At 40.3% G+C, this 22,954-nt stretch overlaps 1 protein-coding gene across 5 annotated transcripts in view; it reads left to right on the plus strand.

Annotated features, from left to right (window-relative positions):
• Positions 1-5: 5 nt before the first annotated feature.
• The window catches only part of LOC125236340 (coronin-1C-A), a 55,661-nt gene continuing 32,712 nt past the window's right edge, over positions 6-22,954 (plus strand). The window contains exons 1-3 of one of the 5 annotated variants that reach the window (XM_048143105.1): positions 6-109; positions 4,442-4,606; positions 5,414-5,611. In XM_048143105.1, coding sequence (XP_047999062.1) covers positions 83-109; positions 4,442-4,606; positions 5,414-5,611 — 390 coding nt within the window. In that variant the 5' untranslated portion in view covers positions 6-82. Of the gene's footprint in view, positions 110-4,441; positions 4,607-4,995; positions 5,113-5,148; positions 5,292-5,413; positions 5,612-22,954 lie in introns of those variants that run through there. The other 4 variants (XM_048143104.1, XM_048143103.1, XM_048143108.1 and 1 more) reach the window with 4 other exon arrangements.

Consider the following 22,954-nt stretch of genomic DNA (forward strand, 5'->3'; position numbering starts at 1 on the left):
GCTCAATCATTATTAATAATTATTAGTGTATAAATCAGCATAAAACTTAAACATAATAAACTGTCAGAAAAGTTAAAGCAAGATGAACATGAACATGGAAGTAGATGGAGTAAGTATTTACTTAATTCATGGTTTTCAAAACAAACGTTTTAATTTTGTTAAAACCCAAAAATTCATCATTAAAGCACTGACAACGAACGAACTCAACTTCTTATTTTTATATAAAACTACAATTTGATTGTAGTTATTTGTTACAAAGTAATTCCAAGTACCTATCTCATTATAATAGCTGGGGAGTTTATTGAAAAACCTTAAATTTTTTGACCAAAGCATGAAACTTGGCACAGTTGTTCCTTATATCAAAATAAGCCGATTAAGATCGGGAGCCTTCGGGAGCCTCCCCCTGGGGCCCGGGAGGGGGGGTCAAAGTTTCAATAACGTAGAATTCGTTTTCAGTACTCAAATTATCATTTAATGGTAAATAAAATAAAATAAATTAAAAAATTTGAAATTTTCATCCATGATTTACAAATTCAAGTCATCATAAATGACAAACTGTTTGCTTTTTCTATAAATAAAAAATATGACATGATAGCCTATTTAATATAGATTATAAAAAATATAACTTTTATCCACCTTTACTAACGTTAAGTTCCACAAAAAAATTACTTTAAGACGCGCGGCGTCGGTACGCCGCGAGCGTAATTTTAAAATGCCTTTATTTTAGAAACTCTATTAGACCCCGTTTAGCTATTAGGTCATGTTTGATATCGTTTTCGAGTAAATCAATAACGTAGAATTCATTTTTGGTACTAAAATTATAATTTAATGGTAAGTAAAATTAAAAAAAAATTAAAAAATTTGAAATTTTCATCCATGATTTACAAATTCAAGTCATCATAAATGACAAACTGTTTGCTTTTTCTATAAATAAAAAATATGATAAGAAAGCCTATTTAATATAGATTATAAAAAATATAACTTTTATTCACCTTCACAAACGTTAAGTTCCACTAAAAAATTACTTTAAGACGCGCGGCGTCGGGACGCCGCGAGCGTAATTTTAAAATACCTCTATTTTAAAAACTCTATTAGACCCGGTTTAGCTATTAGGTCATGTTTGATATAGTTTTCGAGTAAATTAATAACAAAGAATTTATTTTTGGTACTACAATTATAATTTAATTGTAAATAAATTAAAAAAAAATCATCTATAATTTGCAAATTCAAGTCAACAAAAATGTCAACCGTTTGCTTTTTCTCTTATGTCACCAAACACCCAGACAAGTTTGGTGGAAACTTCCTTCACGAACTGCTTGGTGTCTGATGACCATGGTCCAAATGTTTCAAATGCAATTGCCGCAAATATGTAGTTGTTTTTTAAAAATGCATATTTGCGCGTTTAAACTGGGCGTTTTGTAGCAGCAGTCTCTGGTTTCTGGGCCGAGCGTTAGACGTTGGACGGAGCCAAGGTATCCACACAGGTCACGCCCCACGCCAAGGGTCGTTCCAGAAACCAAGGCAAAAGCAAGCAACCATCAGGCCGCTTTCCGTCTGCTGCTGACAAGCCGACAGGTTCGAGGGCTGTCGGCATGTTCGCTGTGCCGAGAGCCTTGCGGATTAAATCGTTAAGTGCAGTGTGTCACAAAATTCGGCCAGCAATAGACTGGCAGTGGAGTCCGTGGTGTCCTAATGCGTCGGCAGCAAGGGTGTGGTTGGCATGTCTTTAGCCCCAGTCTTAGACAAATGGCAGTATATGATGAAGTAAGGCAGCCTCGGAAGGAGGTATGTTCTCCAAGTGTCGATCTTTTCTAGTAAAGAGGTTCTTCCGGCACTCATTCACTGTTGCGTAAGGACCCTTGATCTGAAACAATATGTGCATTGTCATTTTATTTAAACAGATTCTGCAACTATCAAATTACAACATTTTGGTGGATCACCTTCACTATTACACACTTACCTATCATACAAGATAATTACAAACTTTAGTAGAATCTGATTAGCCTATCTATGATATTGCTCCATCTCGTAATAGTTTGAAGCCTTGGGTGGCCATGTTTCTCCCTTGTTGATCGTTTCAAGCTGCGTTTATCGTACCTGTCCCATACTATGTCTAATCTAGAAACGTTTTCTTTTGGCTTTGAAGCTTAGCCAGGCCACTCAAGGTGTCAAACTATTACAAGATGGAGCAATATCAGAGGCAAATCAGATTCTACTAAAGTTTGTAATAATTTTCTATGATACGTAACGTAAGTGGGTAATACTGAAGGTTACGTGATCCACCAAAAAGTTGTAATTTGATAGTTGTAGACTCTAAAATGATAATGCACATATTGTTTCAGACCAAGTCGTTGCGCAACGGTGAATGAGTGGTCGAAGTACCTACCTCTTTAGGTACCAGAAAAGATCGACAATTGGAGAACATACCTCCTTCAGAGGCTGCCTTGGATCAGCATATACTGCGCACAGTGTACCAGGGGCCCATTTCTCGAAGCTACAAGTTACAATTTACAAGTGGTCGTTAATGTCTAATATGACAAGTTGGAAAGAGACTTCCGCTTGTAACTTGTAACTTTCAGTTTTGAGAAATGGGACTCAGGGCGTTCTTGTTTGGAGTCAGGCGTTGGCGTTGGTGCCACACCAAAATTTGCCAAGTCCGTCTTCTTGGGGATGGAAGGAAGAAGGAGACGAATGGGTACCACACTGGTCAGACAACACTGAAGTGGCCAGTATATGCTTAGAAGTTACAAGATGTAAATGTAAATCAGGTTGCAAAAACCGATGCAACTGCATAAAGAGGGTAGAGCCTTTTTTATGCAGTTCCATATGTACCCAGCTATGTTTTTGTGAAGGGAATGTATAGTATGAGTATGAGTATGAGTATGAGTAATCTGTCAATTAGGACACCACAGACTAAACTATAAGTGCTAACTTTTCAGTGTTGGATACTCTATGGCAGTTCCGACTCAATTATAATAAGCTCATTATAATTGACTTTAGTTAACTATAATAATTTCAAAAATAGAACTTGATACAATTTCTATACTAATTTGCGATACCTGGCAAATTTTCCTGCATCTGAAACACATTTTTTTTATCTGTCGCGTTATCGGCCAATCAGAGACGGTTATTACAAACAATTGGTTGCTAGGTAATTCGATGTTGATACAACGGTGAACGACTCTATTGACATTAATTTTAACTTGCACGAATGGTGATATTTCCGTCCATTGATGATGAAGATGATGACTCGTAGAAAAAGTATTGTATACAATAGTGATATAATTAAGCTTTTCACTCTCGTACCGTACTACACATGGTACTCGACTGAAAAGTTTTGTATTATATCACGATTGTATAAAATACTGTTATATAAATTTCTTTCAGGATTCACTACAATGAATAAATAACAGGTACAGTCGGTCTTTAGATCGTGTGGTCCGACCCGAGTGTTGCCGTTGTCGACACGTCAATAATAATGAATCTTTTTCTATTTATGCATTAACACACCTCTGACACTGGCGATCAAATATATGAAAGACGCGCGTTCCCCGCAGACAGTCTAAGCTCGCGTAGGTGAACGCGTACTATCCTTTGTGAATAGGCTTTAATATCATATTTTTATATTTATAGAAAAAGCAAACCGTTTGACATTTATCGTGACTTGAATTTGCAACTCACAGAAAATTTTTATTTTTTATTTTTATTTCATTTAACATTAAATGGTCATTTTAGTACCAAAACTAAATTCTACGTTATTAATTTACTCGAAAACGATACTAAATATGACCTAATAGCTAAACGGGTTCTAATAGAGTTTTTAAAATAAAGGTATGTTAAAATTACGCTCGCGGCGTCCCGACGCCGCGCGGCTTAAAGTTTTTTTTATGAAACTTAACGTTAGTAAAGGTGGGTAAAAGTTATATTATTCATAATCTATATTAAATAGGCTTTCATATCATATTTTTTATTTGTAGAAAAAGCAAACAGTTTGACATTTATGATGACTTGAATTTGTAAATCGTAGATGAAAATTTCAAACTTTCAATTTTTTTTTAATTTTATTTACCATTAAATCATAATTTTAGTACCAAAAATGAATTCTACGTTATTGATTTACTCGAAAACGATACCAAACATGACCTATGAACTAAACGGGCTATGTTAGAATTTTTCAAAGCAAGCCGGGTGAAGCGGTACTTTGACCCCCCCTCCCGAGCCCCAGGGGGGAGGCTCCCGAAGGCTCCCGATCTTAATCGGCTTATTTTGATATAAGGAACAACTGTGCCAAGTTTCATGCTTTGGTCAAGAAAAAGAAGGTTTGGCCTCTTTTTGTCGATAAACGTCCCCACTATAATATTTGAGATAAAACGAATCTGACTGTATTTGTGACAAGCTGTATTTTGATATTTCCGTTAAAATTTTATTTAATGTGTTTCAGGAAGTGCGAAGGCACAATAGCTTTACTAGCCCAAATATCTCTCGTTCTCGTGCGCCGGTCGCAAGGAGATTAGGGAGAGAACGATGTCGAAGTTATCACGCGCAAACTCCTGAGGCTGAAAAAAATCTAGTTAGAAAGAGTGTACCTACGAGAATTGCGCCTAAAGTAAGGTTTTTATTAATGTCATGTCATGTTACATATTCAACCAATTCAACCATAGTAGGTAGTCTACATCAAGTTGGCGTTGATTGGTCATAATGTGGATTATTTTATTTCCATCAGTTAAGCGAGTAAAACAATCCACGGAAAAAATATTTCGCAGCTTTTTCTACAGACAACTAACAAGCTTGTTTTACTTACAGGCTATGATTATGAACCTTTTCTAACACTTAACATTCTTTTAGTTATTATATCGATTCAATTTTTTAACTCGATGGAACAATGTAAACATTCCTAAGTTTTATTTTCGAACGCATTCTTTAATTTGTTGTAATTGACGTTTAGTGGGCGCGTTCATAAATAAAGAAAAGTTTACCCAAAAGGAAACTTGATTTTCTATTCAAATATGGTTGAAAATATTAAATAAATTAAAGAAGTATATTTTAAACTAGTCATTTAACCATAAAAACCCTCCTTCAAGATTATTAACAAAATAGAAAAGCAAATATAAAGTTAGTAAATGTTGTGGCAGTAGGCATTACCAAATATGGAGTTCGCTCGTTCTCCCAACCGTCCTCCCTTCGTTCCTTAGTAGCTCTCAATTTTATTTTCTGTTAAATATTGAGTTAAATTCAAATGATTTCATTGCATTTTCTAGTGTAAATACTATAATAGATATATACAAATAAAAGTGAGTTGGAAATCCTAACAAGTTAACAGTGTCAAAATATAGGTCATACGTATAGGTTATGTTACAGATGAAATTACTTAAACAAATTCGTTGGCTGTAGTCGGACTGTGTTTCTTTTCCAGATGTCGTTTAGAGTGGTGCGTAGTTCTAAATTTCGCCATGTGTACGGGCAAGCCCTCAAGCGCGAGCAGTGTTACGATAATATTAGGGTGTCGAAGAGTTCATGGGACTCTACGTTCTGCGCCGTGAACCCCAAGTTCCTGGCCATCATCGTGGAGTCCGCGGGGGGCGGCGCCTTCATCGTGCTGCCCCACAACAAGGTGAGTCCGCTCTTCCGTGTATCCCTTCAATATATTATTAAATCTAAAAATAACATAGTAATCTGTGAAGCATCTAGCAATAAATCTAATGTTGTGGGCAGTTGACGGTGTTAAATGCTATTTACATTCATTACGGATATAAATGTGAATTAATAAATCAACTTCACAGTCAGAAATTAGGTAATAATTTGGACGTAAATAGTGAATTATTTATAAACAAATTGTAATACTGCAACACTTTACTGAATGGACAAGAGAAGTGTTCCTGTGACTATGTGCTTACTGAAAAGGTTATTCACAGCTGGAGATGTGAATTGTTATTTAAGATCTGAAATTAATCATGTTCTTAACACTTATGTGACAACATCTGTAGATTTTGTGCACTTCAAAAGGTTTGGTTTAATCTGATTATATTTATTTTCACTGACAATCTTCAATGCCCTTTAAAAAAAGTAATTTTGAAGGAGAGATTTTGAAACAACAATTTAAGTCAATAAATGTTTGTGCCAGTAACCAACAAACAAACATGGAGACAACAGAGAAACATGTTAATTAATTTTGAACCTAAAACATTAAACCACTCAGCTATCTCCATACATACCACCAAACTTCAATAATAAGGTACATTACGGCATGACAAGCTATTTGTTATCTTGTAACGATGACTACTGTTTATTTGGCTCATTAATATGTAATCAGTGAAGGTGAATGCCACCCTGAGCATTCTATGTTGATAAGAACTACTTAAGAGTTATCAAACCCATTTTAATACAGTCTTGTTGAAAGTAATATTTGACAACATCTTGATTTGATGACAATATGATGATTTCTGTACCTTTTTTTTATGAATGGCTTTTACTCCTCGCTATTTCAAGCCAGGTGGATTCTGCCAATGTCGTGGTGAGGAGTGAGGACTTTTGACTTTTTTTTTGTTTTAAACGAGTGTTCGGTGATATTTTCATTTAATTTTTGGAAGGATGGAGGAGGAAGGATAGGTTTTAGTTCGGTACCTTGTCGCTTTTAATCATTTGACAACTTTGTATGGCATTTCAAACAAGATGTTAATGTGACAAGGTACAGAAATCATCACTTATTTATGACGGTGACTGTATATGATCTAGCCTATAAGGCAAGAGGTTCTGTCAAATTAATAAATTTCCCTTTAGGTTGAATATCCTAGTTTATTGTGTGTATGTTTTTCCCATCACGGAAACCGTATAACCAAATCAGGTATACCAGACTTTTGGGAGGCCTGCACAGAGCTGAAGCCAACACGTAGAAGCCCGTTTGACACTTTGATGAAATGTAAGGGGTACACAAGTCTATTATGTCAAATCAAAAGTGAACAGGCATCGTCTATTAGGCAAGCTCACTCTATCGTAGGCCATGTCTTTGCTTTGCCTTTAGCTAGTCTGTGGCCAAGAGTAAGCCCAATTATAATTAAAAAAAAATGATATTAATATGTTATTATTTTTGTAAACCAAAGGGTTAATTTATTTCAATTTTATTTCATACTTTTAAATTAAAGGAAAAATGGAAAAATTCACACTTCCAGCAGGACTCGAACCTGCGATCTCTGGCTTTGCCAGTGCCATCGCGCTCCCAACTGTGCCACGGAGGCCTGCTGGATGTGTGTGAATTTATCCATGCCTTCCCGCAATTCTTAAACATCTTAGGGCTTAAATATCTTAGGGTGGTGTATAGCAACATTTATTTAATATGTAATATCGCTCACTCGCAGGTGTTTCTGCATGATAAAAAAAAACAATTTTATTTCTTACAACAGGAAGGTAAATTCAGTTACAGGAAGTAATAACTTAATGATATTAAACTGGGTTATTTCCTGATAGATAAATTAAATTATACAAAATCACATGTTAACAAACAAAAACAAACATCATCTCCTGTCTGATCTCGTCTGCTTTGAACCGTCTGAGGTTAGTTACAAAAAAAAATTCAACCGGCCAAGAGCGTGTCGGGCCACGCTCAGTGTAGGTTTCCGTAGTTTTCCGTCTTTTTCTCAAAAACTACTGAACCTATCAAGTTCAAAACAATTTTCTTAGAAAGTCTTTGTAAAGTTCTACTTTTGTGATTTTTTTCATATTTTTTAAACATATGGTCCAAAGGTTAGAGGGGGGGGACATTTTTTTTTCCTTTAGGAGCGATTATTTCCGAAAGTATTAATATTATCAAAAAACGATTTTAGTAAAGTCTCACTTATTCATACGATTTTTTGTAAACCCTTTTCAATACCTATCCAACAATATATATCACACGTTGGGGTTGGAATGAAAAAAAAATCAGTCCCCTCTTTACATGTTGGGGGGGTAACCTCACAAAACATTTTTTTCCATTTTTTATTTTACCACTTTGTCGGCGTGATTGATATACATATTGGTACCAAATTTCAGCTCTTTAGTGCTAACGGTCACTGAGATTATCCGCGGACGGACGGACGGACGGACAGACATGGCGAAACTACCTATAAGGGCTCGTAGTTGACTACGGAACCCTAAAAACAGTTATATAGTTATGATTAAGTCCCGTATGCAATTTTAAGTAAAATTTAAATAAAATTTATTATTTAATAAATAACCAGAACTCCCAAAACAAACCAAATAAAGTATCTGTGAGTGTTATTAGCCATGTTTCATGAAAATCGGCCCACTATTCAATTCAATATATTTATTTCGAATTTTTTTAACTATGTCACGATCGGGGGTTTTTTCAAAATTGTAATTTTTTGAACTTTATTTTAGCACAGTCTTTTTATACGACGTATAAAATATATGGAAAATGGCTCCAATTTTTTTAATACTGCGTCGGTGGGTAACAAGCCTACGGTCCGCCTGATGGAAAGCGGTCACCGTCACGGTTCCAGTAATTCGAATTTTCCACTAATCCGGCACCTCCGTGTCAGCAACAGTTCCAGATTATAGAGATTTTACTGTATTAATAATCCAATCAGTGCCCGTGTGGTGACGGGTTAAGAATTTCACCACCCCCTTTCTTCCCGTGGGTGTCGTAGAAGGCGACTGTGGGATATGGGTTAAATTGTGGCGTAGGCGAGAGGCTGGCAACCTGTCACTACAATGTCACAATTTCGTTTTCTTTCAACCCCTTATTTGCCAAGAGTGGCACTGAAACTTGAGTAGTTTCATGTGCTCTGCCTACCCCTTCATGGGATACAGGCGTGATTCTTATTATGTATGTATGTAATAATCCAAATAGGTACTAAAACTTACCTAACCTAGTTACCTAATTAAGGCAGCGTTCCCACTTATGCGTCGCGTGTCTCGGGGCGCGCAAGGGGCGTCCGCGCCACGCCGCTTAAGTGTAATTCAAAAAACGTCTCCTCAGTACATTTTGTATAGGAAAGACGTAAGACGCGCCCCAGGTGGCGTGGCGGCGGCGGGGCGCGCGCCGCGCCGCTTGGCGGCGCGCCTTACGTCCTTCCTATACAAAATGTACTGAGGAGACGCTTTTTGAATTACACTCAGGTGGCGTGGCGCGGACGCCCTTTGCGCGCCCCGAGACACGCGACGCATAAGTGGGAACGCTGCCTAAAATTTTGAAAAAACCCCGACGACGACACTCCCAACTCAGCTTTCAAACAAAAAAAAAAACTAAATCTAAATCGGTTCATCCGTTCGGGAGCTACGATGCTACAGACACACACACGCAGACAGACAGACGTCAAACTTATATCACCCCGTCGTTTTTGCGTCGTGGGTTACAAACATAGTTCAACTAGATTAAAACCTAGATGCTTGTGATTCTCTTGAAAAGTACAATACTGGGAAAGACAATATTGTGCATTTGTGCAAGCGTTATGGGTAACAATGGGGTGTCGACTGTCGTAATATACACTGTTCGTGTCATTATCGTTATACTTGTACTTTTATAGTGTCTATGAGGGATATGTGAATGCGACTATCCTACTTAAGCATTTTCAGAATTTGGGACCCAAAATTAGCGTATGTCATTAACAAAAATTAACTAGCTGTCAGTTATGTGACGATAATTAAGGATGATATGATTAAGGATGAAAAACTGGTATACCTTCGGAGGTGTAAGAAGTAATAGATATATAAATATAAAAGTTATATTCAGTAGACGGTCTTTCTGGGTAGACGGTCTTCCCGACACTGACCTTACAGGATAAACGTATTATAAATTTACCAGTTTCAGTATTCAAAATTGTTTAAATTTTACAAATAACATCGACTAATTCAGCGCTATACGCGGGTTTTTCTAAACGTCCATCAGAGAAAAAATCATAATTAATGTTTTGTTGATGCTTTGATACGTATTTGTAATATTTGTAACTATCTTTTTGTAAATAAATATTATCTATCAAAAAAAAATGTAGTGAGTTCGTTTTCAAAAATACAGTCTGATAAGATTCAAGATAATAAGATGCTCTAATTGAAACTTGAATTAAATATATCTATTAGATAACGGAAAGTGTAGTATTTCACCGACTAAAACTATCAATTTTACACTATTTTGACGTTTTTCTTATTGAAAGCACCCCTTAAAGGGGCTGTCAACACTGTTTTTTTATATTTTCAGTACTTTTTATAGAAAAGGGTTTAGGCGTTTTTGGATAAGTCCGATTTCTTTACGAGGAATTCTACGAATAGTTAATGAAAACTCCTTGTTTTGGTTGGAATTTGAGGTTTGTACAGAAAAGCTCGTATCTGCTCTCGAACACCAGATAGCGCTTATAAGGAAAACCTTCGCACTGCGCACTTTCATGAATACGAAGTTCTTTCTAAAAATAAACAGAACGTAATAGGCCTTCCCTTGGCCCTTTGACACTGTCCTTACATTTCGCCAAGTCGTATTTCGGGACAGGATATGTACAGTAGAATATTTAAGGTAGCGCTCGCCTTGGGCTATTTCGGAACGTATTATGTACATACTCATTCTACGTAGCGTTGTTTACGTACCTAATACCTACCCGTAACAATTTGTTCTGTTTGTCGTCAAATTGAGATTAACGTAAGGTTTTTCTGATTAAAGTTTAGAGCCGGCAACGCATTTGCAATAATTCCGGTGTTACAGGAAGTGTTCTTAGGCTGGTGATCAGTGTGCGCAGCCGATTGCACAAAAGCTCACGATAATATCTCTTTCGTAGCTATCTATCTCTATCGCTCTTGCGTATTAGGGCGACAGAGTCAGACTACATTTCTGCGGCGTTTCGGTGGCGTTTCGCGTCGCAGCAATGCCATTCGGCTTCGGGGCCAGGAGACTCGTCTGCTTGTTTGACTTTATGCCATAAAAACAATCAAAGGTTATCTGCAACTTCTTGAAGACATCGCTGTTCATCGGTTCATGCACTTAGTTCAGTTTTTGACACACAGTGACAGTATGAATAATCTCTCTGACATGACGTGATGAAACTGAATGTATCAAGTTATCATGATGGCGTAGCTAATATCGCTAATTCTGTGAGGAAAGAGAGAGTATTGGAAAGTTGGAAACTACTCTTCTCTTTCGTACAAAGAGCCCTAAATATTGCGAACACCGAAGTTGCCAAAGCCCAAATCAAATTGCAGGTATTTTTCGTTGTCAGTCTAATTGCGTAATAACTGTGTATTTAACACAGCAAAAGGGAATGTACAAGTTTCTAATGAGGTGGCAACGCGCATGTGACACTCTTTGAGTTGCAGGCGTCCATAGGTTACGGTGACCGCTTTCCATCAGGCGGGCCGTACGCTTGTTTGCCACCGACGTAATATTAAAAAAAAAAAAATAAAAGCAGTAGGAGATCGATGCCCATAACTGCGAACTTCTATTCGCGGTAGGACCTCTTATCATGACATCACAGACAGTTCATTGGACATCGAACAAATCGAAACAAAACGCCGATTTACTAATAAGACTTCTAAAATCCAATCTCTTTATTATTGTCATACAGTTGAGATTCGATTGCAATAGCGTGCAAAAAGTGCAGGTGCTATGAGTCATGTTTTATCGGTCATTGATGACCACTCAGTTGTAACATTATGACATTACTAGCTTCGCTAAATTGCAGAATACTTCATACAAACTTCCACCCCCATTTTAGATAAGTAGGTAGGTAGGGGGATTAGAAAGAGACAAAAAGTAGCCTATTTCACTCTCCATCCTTTCAACTATCTCCACTTAAAAAGTCACGTCAATTCGTCGCTCTGTTTTGCCGTGAAAGACGGACAAACAAACAGACATCCCCTTTATAATATTAGTACGGATTGATATATTATATCGTCACTACTTTAAAAAAAAACTTGTATCTTTGTCTGTCAATGAAAAGAAAATTGTAGTAATAAGTAAGTATGTATGGAATGCATATAGAGTATATAGACTTACTGCGTTTTAACTTTGAGGAGCAGCGTGAGATACGAGATTTTTTTTCAAAGTAGTGATATGTATACTTACACTAAAAAAATAACATATGTAATGCATAATTGTATTATACAATTTGTAAATTATAATATGACAGTAGTTTGATTTTATGTGTAGTATAGTATGAGAACATGTTTCAATCGGAATTCGGAAACAGATCTAATAACTTAAATTCGAATCGCTATTAGATAGATTAGAAGAATTTTTTATAAACATTACATACATGTACTGTATATTAACTTATAGATGATATTAGGATGGATAAATTATATGTGACGTTTTCTAGTAAAAGATACCACCTGTCAGTTATCATAAGGGCGAAATTTGCTCGTATCGTTTTATGAACAACCTGTTACTCATAGAGGCAAAACAATTGCCAGCAATGGCAGCAATTCGCATACCATTGCCGCGTTCGCTCCTTAGTTAGTTGGTGCGTATTGAACAAACGCGGCAATTGTATGTGAATCATAGATATTAAGCTAGATTGAGTAGTTAGGCCAAAAAGTGTGTCCACATGAGAGGGTAAAGTTGGGGCTGGTGTCCCTCTCGCACTTATTGCCACTGTCAAAATCATTTTAATGACGTCATCACTGTCATTATTTGGGGATACCAGTCAATATTCAAAGTTACTACCAAATCTACTAATACCCAATTAAACGTTTTTTTTTAATTGCGCAAATCTTTGGTTTTATGACTTCATAATAATGACTTACCAATTCGTTACAAGGCATTAATACCCTTGCCTCGATATAATACAAAAATAATTTAAGAAGTATATAAACTTAGTTATCATACGGTTAAAAACACTACTACTATAGTAAGCTCTTTAACACTGGTCACGCGTGCGAGAGGGACACCAGCCCCAACTTTGACCCTCTCATGTGGACACACTTTTACTAGTCTGACACGAACGCCTTTCTAGACCGGTGATAAGGTTCAATTTAGTATGGCAAAAAAGTGTGAGCTCAGTCCCTATTGAAGGTCCATGATGTGAATTGCTGGGAATTGTGTGGCCCGTGTAACAACACCGTTATGTTTAAACGACGTGGTACCTTTTGCTTGAGAAAGACACAAATATTTATTGCAATTACTTTTATCTCATATTTACGATCTATTTCATCGAGATCTATTACTAAGTTGGCGTGCATTATTATATTCTAAAAATATACTCTCTCGTGATCATAGTCTAATAATATCAGTTGGTCATACGTAGAAAATATTTGTTTATGTCATGTTTGCTCGTAGATAACTAGTATTTGGACTATTTGAGACATTAGATAGTGATAGGGACTGCATACAGTTAGTTTTGGTTCCGGGTTTTAACTCGACAACGAAAAGTTCTAAATAACAAGTTGATGCCTTCATTTTTATTGTATTTTCTTTTAGGAGACATCCATTAAATCAATATATAAATAATTCAAGGGTGTGTCAAGCCCAATATCACTAATCAGAGTGTAAAAAGCGAGGAAAACTACATTGAATTAAATGAAAACATGTTTTCAAACTGCAATAGGGCCAAGTCTCGCAAAACAACGTATAAAACGTATTACTCAAATTTTTAATATTTGGATTCGAGTTGAGAGGATGAGAGGACGTCAATATTTGCAAAAAGTCACCAGAATTAATGTAACAATATTGGCAGTTAAAAAGCGGGTTCATAGAATTAAATGAAAACATGTTTTCACACTGCAATAGGGCCAAGTCTCGCAAAACAATGTATAAAACGTATAGATAGAAAAATTGCATTTTATCCACACGAGTGCAAAGTAATTTCATACAAATTTTAACTTGATTTCTGAGAGCTGGTAGAATTTAATTTAATTTGCTTTAAATGATGATTTTCAATCAGAAATATTGAATAAATTGATAGGTATGATTTAGTTTGATGTTTTCTAGACAGTATTTTGTTCGTGTTGGTGTGGTGAAAAATTTTGTGTTTCACTCGGGGGCAAAGTGTGTTTAACCTTCGTTCCTTGAAACCCTCGCAACGCTCGATATTCCACTCGAACTCGCTACGCTTTTGGTTCAATATTGGATTCTTTGGCTTGCTCGGGTATCAATATTGGCACGTGCGGTTATACTACCATTTTGCCCCCTTGTAAAACAAATAACTATTATATCTTACTTTTACTTTCTTCAAAAACATGTCTAAGAATAATCTTATTATACAAAGGCAAAACAAGCGTCTATAAAAAATATCTACGACGTTCTTATGAGTCATAATGCAATGCCCAATCGATTAGCTTGGCTGAATGACAATGACTTATCATTGTCTTAAAAATATAACATGCTATTCATACTAATGCAGGCATGTGCCAATGTGATTTAAAAGAGCGCTGAATGAGTCATGCTTCAGCATGTTTCTTTAAAGTCTTGTGAAGTAAGATCATCAGTGTGCGTAGCCGAAACCACAAACGCTCACGAAACGTTCACAATAATATCTCTATCGCTCTTGCGTATTGGCGCGACAGAGCTAGACTACATTTCTGCGGCGTTTCGGTGGCGTTTCGCGTCGCAGAAATGCCATTTGGCCCCGTCCAGAAGAGGCTACTTGCCTCCTAGTCAAATCAGCTTCTTTTTAAGAACTGTCATAACGAATTCAAACGTCTTGCTAATGTGGAATTAAATGAAATCGAATTGACTGACGTCACGGTCAACTCAGTTACTTTATATATTTCTACCTGACTGATTAAATAGAAATTGGATTTAAAAATAACTTCTATCCGTGTTTTTCTTATATTTATCTGATGCTTTATTTCGTGCATGGTATAATAGTTATTTGTTTTACAAGGGGGCAAAGTTGTTGTTTAACCGGACGTGCCAATATACCCGAACAAGCGAAATATTCCAATATTGAACCACAAGCGTAGCGAGCTCACCGCTGGGCGAGTAACTATAAACATCGCCGTGTCTCTTTTATTTACGCGGGAGTGATTATCTTTTGTCCGTTTTTATAGCCGATATCTCATAGTTGACTAGCTCGCGGTGGGACCAGTGCCTTACGCTACGCGTTATCATGTCATAACTCATAAGCTACAAATAGTGTTGGAAACCTCAGCGCGCGACTATGTCTCGCACTTTACCGTTTACTCGATGCCGCTAGGAGACCCTTACGTTATCATATCATAAGCTACAAATAGTTTGTTGTGAAACGCGCGCCGCCCACGCGCTCCGAGAAAAGCGGGAACTGCGTGCTGCACGGGTCGCGTTACATTCCTTACACCAGTACACACTTTTCCATCTCCAAATGCAAAAAAAATGTACTAGCCCCGATGCATATGTCTTCGTCTAGTCAGACCATTTTTTGAGGTTCTCCTTTTTGTACAAAAATAATGTCTTAGTTCAAAAATCATTAATGTTTAATACTAATACTAATCTAGTTTATTTTTTATAGCAGTATTGTACAATAACTAAATCTAAATACAAGAAATATCACGTTTCAAGGACGGCGTTGTCCCCGTGGTCTGCAGAATGGCTAAAGTTGGCATCAACATCTTCTAGCTGTACGAGTTTTTCGAACTACCCGCACCCTAACCTATGAGCTCAATCACAATAAGATAATCGCGATTAATCAATCCGGAGGTCACGGGTTCAAATCCTGGCTCGTACCAGTAAACTTTTCGGAACTTATGTAAGTATACGAAATATAATTTTATATTTAGTGCTAGCTTTTCGGTGAAGGAAAACATCGTGAGGAAACATGCATACATCGGCGAAGTTTTTTATTTTATTTTAAATCAATCCCCAAGCCCTCTCATGTGTGAGAGGAGGCCTGTGCCCAGCAGTGGGACGTGTATAGACTAAATTATTATTATACTAGCTTTTGCCCGCGGCTTCGCTCGCGTTAGAAAGAGACAAAAATAGCCATGTCACTCTCCATCCCTTCAACTATCTCCACTTAAAAAATCACGTCAATTCGTCACTCCGTTTTGCCGTGAAAGACGGACAAACAAACAGACACACACACTTTCCCATTTATAATATTAGTATAGATCAGCGGTTCTCAAACTTATTTTCCCATGGAACCCTTTTGGAAAGCAAAATATCTGAGGGAACCCTTAAATTAAATAAATGAAAAAAATAGTTTAATAGCAATCTTTATTTTAATAAGTCTTAATAGTTAACATGAAACTGTTTTTATTTTTACAATTGGTGAATCTTTGGTTTTATGGAAGAGAGTTGAAGTCGCATATCGGTCAACCAAAATTCACACGGAGCCCCCAGAGAGGTTTTGCGGAGCCCCTAGGGCTCCGCGGAGCACACTTTGAGTATGGCTGGTATAGATTATAGGGTTAGATTTGAAATCCGCACGCTTCACGATACTTGTGAATATTTGACGTAGTTTAAAAATATCCTTTAGATCAGTCAATGAATGCTCAAAAGGGGGGTCTAGGTGGAATGGCCGAAAGCAGAAAGTTTCACTTCGGGATGTTGTTAGGGGTAGTCAGGAGACATACATACTAAAAGTCCTCGGACTTTGGACGTGAGCTCGAAGAGGGGGGGATGAAAAAAGGTCCCATTTTTTGGTTTTTTGCTCATATTTCAAAAACTATGCGACACACGAAATTTTGGTTTACTACACCTTGAAAGCTTATAAAATTCTCTATAACTTTGATCTAGAAACTTTTTTTCTATTCTCAACCATTATCTAGGTATGAGCTCCTAAATACTGTTAATTTTTTAAAAATCGTTTTCCCCCCCACTTTTTGCTTCATACATTGCTCCATATCTTGAAAAATATTTATCTTAGACAAAAGTTTTCTTAAAAAATCTTGTAGATCATTCAAATACCTTTCATAATATGTGTACATATGCTTCTGGGTCATGTACCGTTGAATAATTATACGACTTTAAAACGAAACGAAACAACAAATGTATGTGATAAACGTGTAAAATATAAAAATTTTACCTTCCAATAAAATTGTTATTATTTTGCCTGGTATATCCGAGGTCTTATATAGAGAGAGTACGTCGTAGACGTCGCATCGGACCGATAGATGGCGCCATCGTTCGTTGTAAGTCGCTCCGGCGTCACACCGCCGCGATGTTGGTAGTCCCGTTTTCCCCACCTGCAACATAAGGCTCCTACGCGCCCCGGCCCGCCACCAGCCACCCTCATTGTTGAGGAGAAGTGCCGACGGTATATTAAGCCTACCAGGAAGGCATCACTCAGACCTCGGATATACCAGGCAAAATAATAACAATTTTATTGGAAGGTAAAATTTTTATATTATTTGTGCCGTTTGTATATCCGAGGTCTTATATAGAGACCTGTTTATTATCTCCTGGTGGCGAGTCAGCTGGCGCGCAAGCCTTTGGTAGCCCTATTGGCATAGCATAGAAGAATAAGTGAATCGGTTGTTGAACCGATTTGACAGATGTATCAGTCGAAATCGCCTTCGATCCGCGAATATCTCGGTGCCAGAAACGCCTAAAGAGATTTTCGTGATGACGTTTAGCTTTAGTCAGCGAATAGTTAGAGAAATGACATTATTATACATTGTAGGCGAGGCTGACTTGAACAAGATACAAAAACCTTAGATACACTTTTATTATTAACAGACACGTTATTTTATCAGGTTATTATAAATCCAATTTCAGACACAAAGTGTGGAAATTAACTGTAAAAGTAGTGTAACTATCTGTACTGTAGCAGGGTAACGTAATTGATACTGCTTTTGTCAACCCTTCGTAAAAATTATCTAAATCAATATTAGCTTTGATATGACTATTTAAAGTCCAACGTCTTACGTCCATATCAAACACAGAAAAAGGTCATCACTCACGCGCCCGAGGGCTATTTGTTACGATACTGGTATTTTCGATCAGACTATTTCGCGTCAAGCGAGCGCGGTTACAAGCGAGACTCCTGAACTCTGAACTCTTTTTAGTGAGGGCATTTGAGGATACCGATCGCTCGGTAAAACTAGCCTAGAAGATGAAAAGTACGAGCGCTGTCGATTGCTACTACACTGGACGGAGGTATCAGTCGATTTCTTCAAGTCAGTCATTGACTCTTAGGGTAATCCATTACCTAATCCAAAACCCGATGCGACGGATTTCTACTTCGTGCAATGAAGGTCGACAGTGTAGACTGAGAGGTGACGTCCGTGTCGCATCGCTGGTGGTTGCTGAACACGTCGTGGTAGCAGGTCAAGGGGTGAATTAAAACACCGCCACACATGCGCGCTTTGAGAGCGTAGGCGGAGCGCAATAATGGCGGTGCACCGCACAAACGCTGGCGTTGCGCCCAGTGGGCACTAGCGGGAACTAACGAGCGCGGATTGCGAGCGCAACGCGCGCGGGACGCGAGCGGAATGCGCGCGCATTCAGCGCGCTAATAGCGTAGCGTTAGCGAAGCGGAATGCGCTTTATGTGTGGCGGAGGCTTAATACGTACCGTTGTACGGCGTAATGCAGGGCTCTCGCAGACGAAGAGGTACGATGACGGGCGAAGCAGAAGAAGGCGAGGTCACCGAAGGTCACTTACTTGGCTCCCAGGGGGTGCATACTGACCTCGTACGACAGTCTGTTGGAGTCAGCAGTTACTGTCGTAGTTACTCGTAACCGAAGAGATGTAGTCCTGCCATCGTACAGCATAACATAACATACAACCGAACTGTGCATAGCATATAGTGCTATGCGAACCTTAATCCGGCTGCATGTCACTTCAGTCGCCAGCGCCACCGCCTGTTGAAGATTATTTTCCATCGGAAGAGCTTTACTTTGTACAATATTCCGATTATTTAAGGTCTTATCGGGCTGCAAATGCAAGCAAAACAGGAGCGATTGGCCTACAGCTATCGGCAGCTGTACGAGGTAATGCTGGAAACCAACCTCCCTCTGTAGACTACGAAAGTTGTGAAATTGATGAAATCAGGTTCTACGATCGAATCAAGCTCTATATTAATTCAGTATAGTCGAGCCAGATGATAACTACTGAAGTCCTCCTGAGTTCCTGGCCCCTTTCGCTTTGAGCTGGAATCTCAAGTTCACTAAGGCGAAGCGGGTTTATTTTTCCCAATTTGTTTATTAGAGGCTCGGCGAATAAGTTAATCTCTCGAATGGACAGGGGGCGCCACAAGCCTCCGGGAAATCGTCGTGTACTTGGAACCCCCGCGGCCAGATTACCGATCGGTTTTGGTGTCCGCCCGGTAAACAGACGCACGCTCAGGATGCAGCACGCTGGCTCGAATTCAGATCTGGACATTCTGAAAGAGTTTTTTTTTTTTTTTAATTCCGCAAACCTTTACGATGTCTTTGACCTACACAATGAGCGACGTACAGGAATCACAGGGTCGTCTCGCGAGGCGCCTCTCCGATTAGATAGCTCGCGAACATCGTCAGGACACCCTCGCAGCAGTGCGGCTCCTTGTCCGGTTATTGACGTCTTACCTCGTTCAACTATGGGTGGCCAAGCCACGTTAGGACGTAGCATCTTTAGAATTTATCTGTTCTCACTTCGGCGACGGAGGAGTCATTGGTCAAAATAGAGTGTAAATACTGTCGAAGTACTTCACGAGAACTGGAAAGAGAAGAGTGGATACCATAGTGTACGGGATGTCAGCTGATAGCGGCGCCCGGCGTCACATTGGAGGGCAGTATCAGCCTGGTCAGCAACAGAGTCTGCAACGATACCGTAGCAGACGGAGCCCGGATATGGTCGTGGCACCATTGTAGGGGAAGACAGTGCTCGCGGTGAGCGTGACATCTTAGGCGCGACGGGCGTTATCAGCGTGGCGGCTAGCAGTACCAAGGGACCACATCAGCAATCTTACCAGCTTGTCACTGCAGCAGACGATGTTACGTTCGGCGGTGAGATTGAGACGGCCGTCGTCAGCTCGAAAGGCGTCTTCGATGCCCCTGTCGCGTCACGCAGTATCGTGCTCGGTGGCCCTCTCGAGGTCGCCGCCGTCAGCGCGGGAGGCACCGGCGCCAGCATGACAGTCAGCTACATCGGTGAACAGCATCAACAGAGTTCGCGGCGTCGTCACGGCAGACGCGGCAGGAAAATTAGCGACGCCTTCGCGGCAGCCGCAGTATTGCGCTCGGTGGCGCGATGAAGGTCGCCGCGTCTGCAATCTTACCTCGTGCGATCGAGGCGACATCAAGGCGCCAGCATCAGCGTGTCGGCCGACGACACCGGTGGAAAACTTCAAGTAGCTTGCGGCGATGTCACGGCAGACGCAGCAGAAGGATTGCGACGCCTGTGCAGCGGTTAACAGTATTACGCTCCGCATCACCACTGAGGCTTGTCACGGCAGACGAACGCTCTGCATCACCATCGAGGCGCCAGCATAAGCGTGGCGGCCAGCGATACTGGTGGACAGCTTCAGCAGGGTCGCGGCGTTTTCACGGCAGATGAGCGCGCTGCATCACCATCGAGGCGCCAGCATAAGCGTGGCGGCCAGCGATACTGGTGGACAGCTTCAGCAGGATCGCGGCGTTGTCACGGCAGATGAGCTCGCTGCATCACCATCGAGGCGCCAGCATAAGCGTGGCGGCCAGCGATACTGGTGGACAGCTACAGCAGGATCGCGGCGTTGTCAGGGCTGACGCACGCTCTGCATTACCATCGAGGCGCCAGCATAACCGTGGCGGCCAGCGATACTGGTGGACAGTTAGCAGGATCGCGGCGTTGTCACGGCAGACGAACGCTCTGCATCACCATCGAGGCGCCAGCATAAGCGTGGCGGCCAGCGATATTGGTGGACAGCTTCAGCAGGCTCGCGGCGTTGTCAAGGCAGACGCACGCTCTGCATCACCATCGAGGCGCCAGCATAAGCGTGGCGGCCAGCGATACTGGTGGACAGCTTCAGCAGGATCGCGGCGTTGTCATGGCAGACGAACGCTCTGCATCACCATCGAGGCGCCAGCATAAGCGTGGCGGCCAGCGATATTGGTGGACAGCTTCAGCAGGCTCTCGGCGTTGTCAAGGCAGACGCACGCTCTGCATCACCATCGAGGCGCCAGCATAAGCGTGGCGGCCAGCGATACTGGTGGACAGCTTCAGCAGGATCGCGGCGTTGTCACGGCAGACGAACGCTCTGCATCACCATCGAGGCGCCAGCATAAGCGTGGCGGCCAGCGATATTGGTGGACAGCTTCAGCAGGCTCGCGGCGTTGTAGGCGGGGGCAGAAGGTGGCCGCGCTGGTAGCCTGCATATTGACGACAGATCACTAACGGCGCGGCGCTCGCGTCGGGGCAGCAGCAGACATACTTACAGCGTCGCACGCGACGCCTATGTGGCGGCCACAACGTTGTTCGGCGGCACCGCAGAGATGGCCATCGTTAACGAGGAGGCAACTTCTACGCAACTTCGGCGGCGCCGACGCGGCGGACAACACTGCCGCGGTCAGTGGCGCTATCGCAGCGCTACAGTAAGTTCCGGCGCCGACACGTGGTTTGGGGCCTCCGCACCGAATCGGAAACCGAACATGTTCTTTCTAAAATAATATGAATCTGCTCACCCATTCGTCGGAGAAATTCAAACCTCCTTGGAGCGCGGTATTCCTCCACCGCGCCCGCCGCCGCCGCCGCCGCCGCAGCCCGCAGGTCGCGCAGCACGCGGTCGCGAAGCACGTGGTCCCCGGAGCACGTGGTCCCCGGCGGGGCAACTTACCTACGTTACCGCTTATATTCTCGCGCGAAACTTTTAATACGCGGATAACACTTCCTACTTTAGTCTCGGAAATGCGAATAGTTTAAAAAGAAAACTGATTAACGGTAACGATTTTTGCAGCATGGAACTTTCTTACAAAAAAGTGGGTAGAATCATAAAGCACCGCTCGTTCATTTCTATCGTGAGAACCCCGAAAGACGAATAATGATCGCTAGCGAGGCATAATATATCTCATTATTCAAGAAGAACGAGCGTAAATTAAAAGGGAAGAAAGAATTGACGGTGAAAATTGAAATTGAAAAATTTCATAATTCCGAAACGTTATAAGCCACTTTTTAAATAAAAGCACGAATAACTCTGGTTTGACCAGGAGTAACAAGGAAATAGAAACTAAAAGATTAATTTCGAGACACCATGCTGTAAAAATGTTCGAACGGAATACGCGACAACCGGTCACTTCGGCGTTCGACGAAACAATGAGGGTGGCTGGTGGCGGGCCGGGGCGCGTAGGAGCCTTATGTTGCAGGTGGGGAGTAGTAGGGTACCCCCGTTACCAGCCCGGGTCTGGGGCCTGCTCCCAGGACCCCACCACCGCCCATCCATGGTCTTGCTAAACCTAAAAAAAAAAAAAAAAAAAAAAAAAAAAAAAAAAAAAAAAAGTAATAGCCACCCATTTAGATTCATTGCGCTGGGTCCCGACGCTCTCAGAAGCCTCCTTCTAGTATTTACAGAATACGTTCTTTACACAATACACCTTGTGCACGACGGTTACAAAAGGATTACCGACCCTTTCTATTGTTCGATCTGGACTCTGCGCTAGACCATTGTTACCCTACCCAGCTACCTGGCAGTGTCATGCACACCTTTTCCTTGTGTGTCATACTGATAGGTATTTTATAATTAATTTTTAGTATAACTTTGTGATCATATGGATTGCGATTCTAACCTAACCTAACCTAATTAAAATACCTAACTTTTCCATTCGTAACCTAACCAAATTTAATTAAAACCTACTCTTAGTTAACCAAAGTAGTCTAGACTTACCTTTATGAAACCTAACTGAGTTTCACCTACTTTTACTTTATTTCTATAAATGTAGGTATTTATGAAATGTATTATAATTACGTTTTAACTTAAGAACTTCTGAGTTACATTTAAGTTTATCCAAATACCTAAACTTAACGATCCTATCTAGCGTATCTTTCTTTTTCTCGAATATTTATGATATCTTATACCTATTTCTATCATACATCTCTTTGTTGTATTACCAAATTTGTACATATGATTAATAAGTCAATTTTATTGATTACGTCTTAAAATAAAAGTTA

Source organism: Leguminivora glycinivorella, chromosome 19 (assembly GCF_023078275.1).
Source record: "Leguminivora glycinivorella isolate SPB_JAAS2020 chromosome 19, LegGlyc_1.1, whole genome shotgun sequence".
NCBI classification, from domain to species: domain Eukaryota; kingdom Metazoa; phylum Arthropoda; class Insecta; order Lepidoptera; family Tortricidae; genus Leguminivora; species Leguminivora glycinivorella.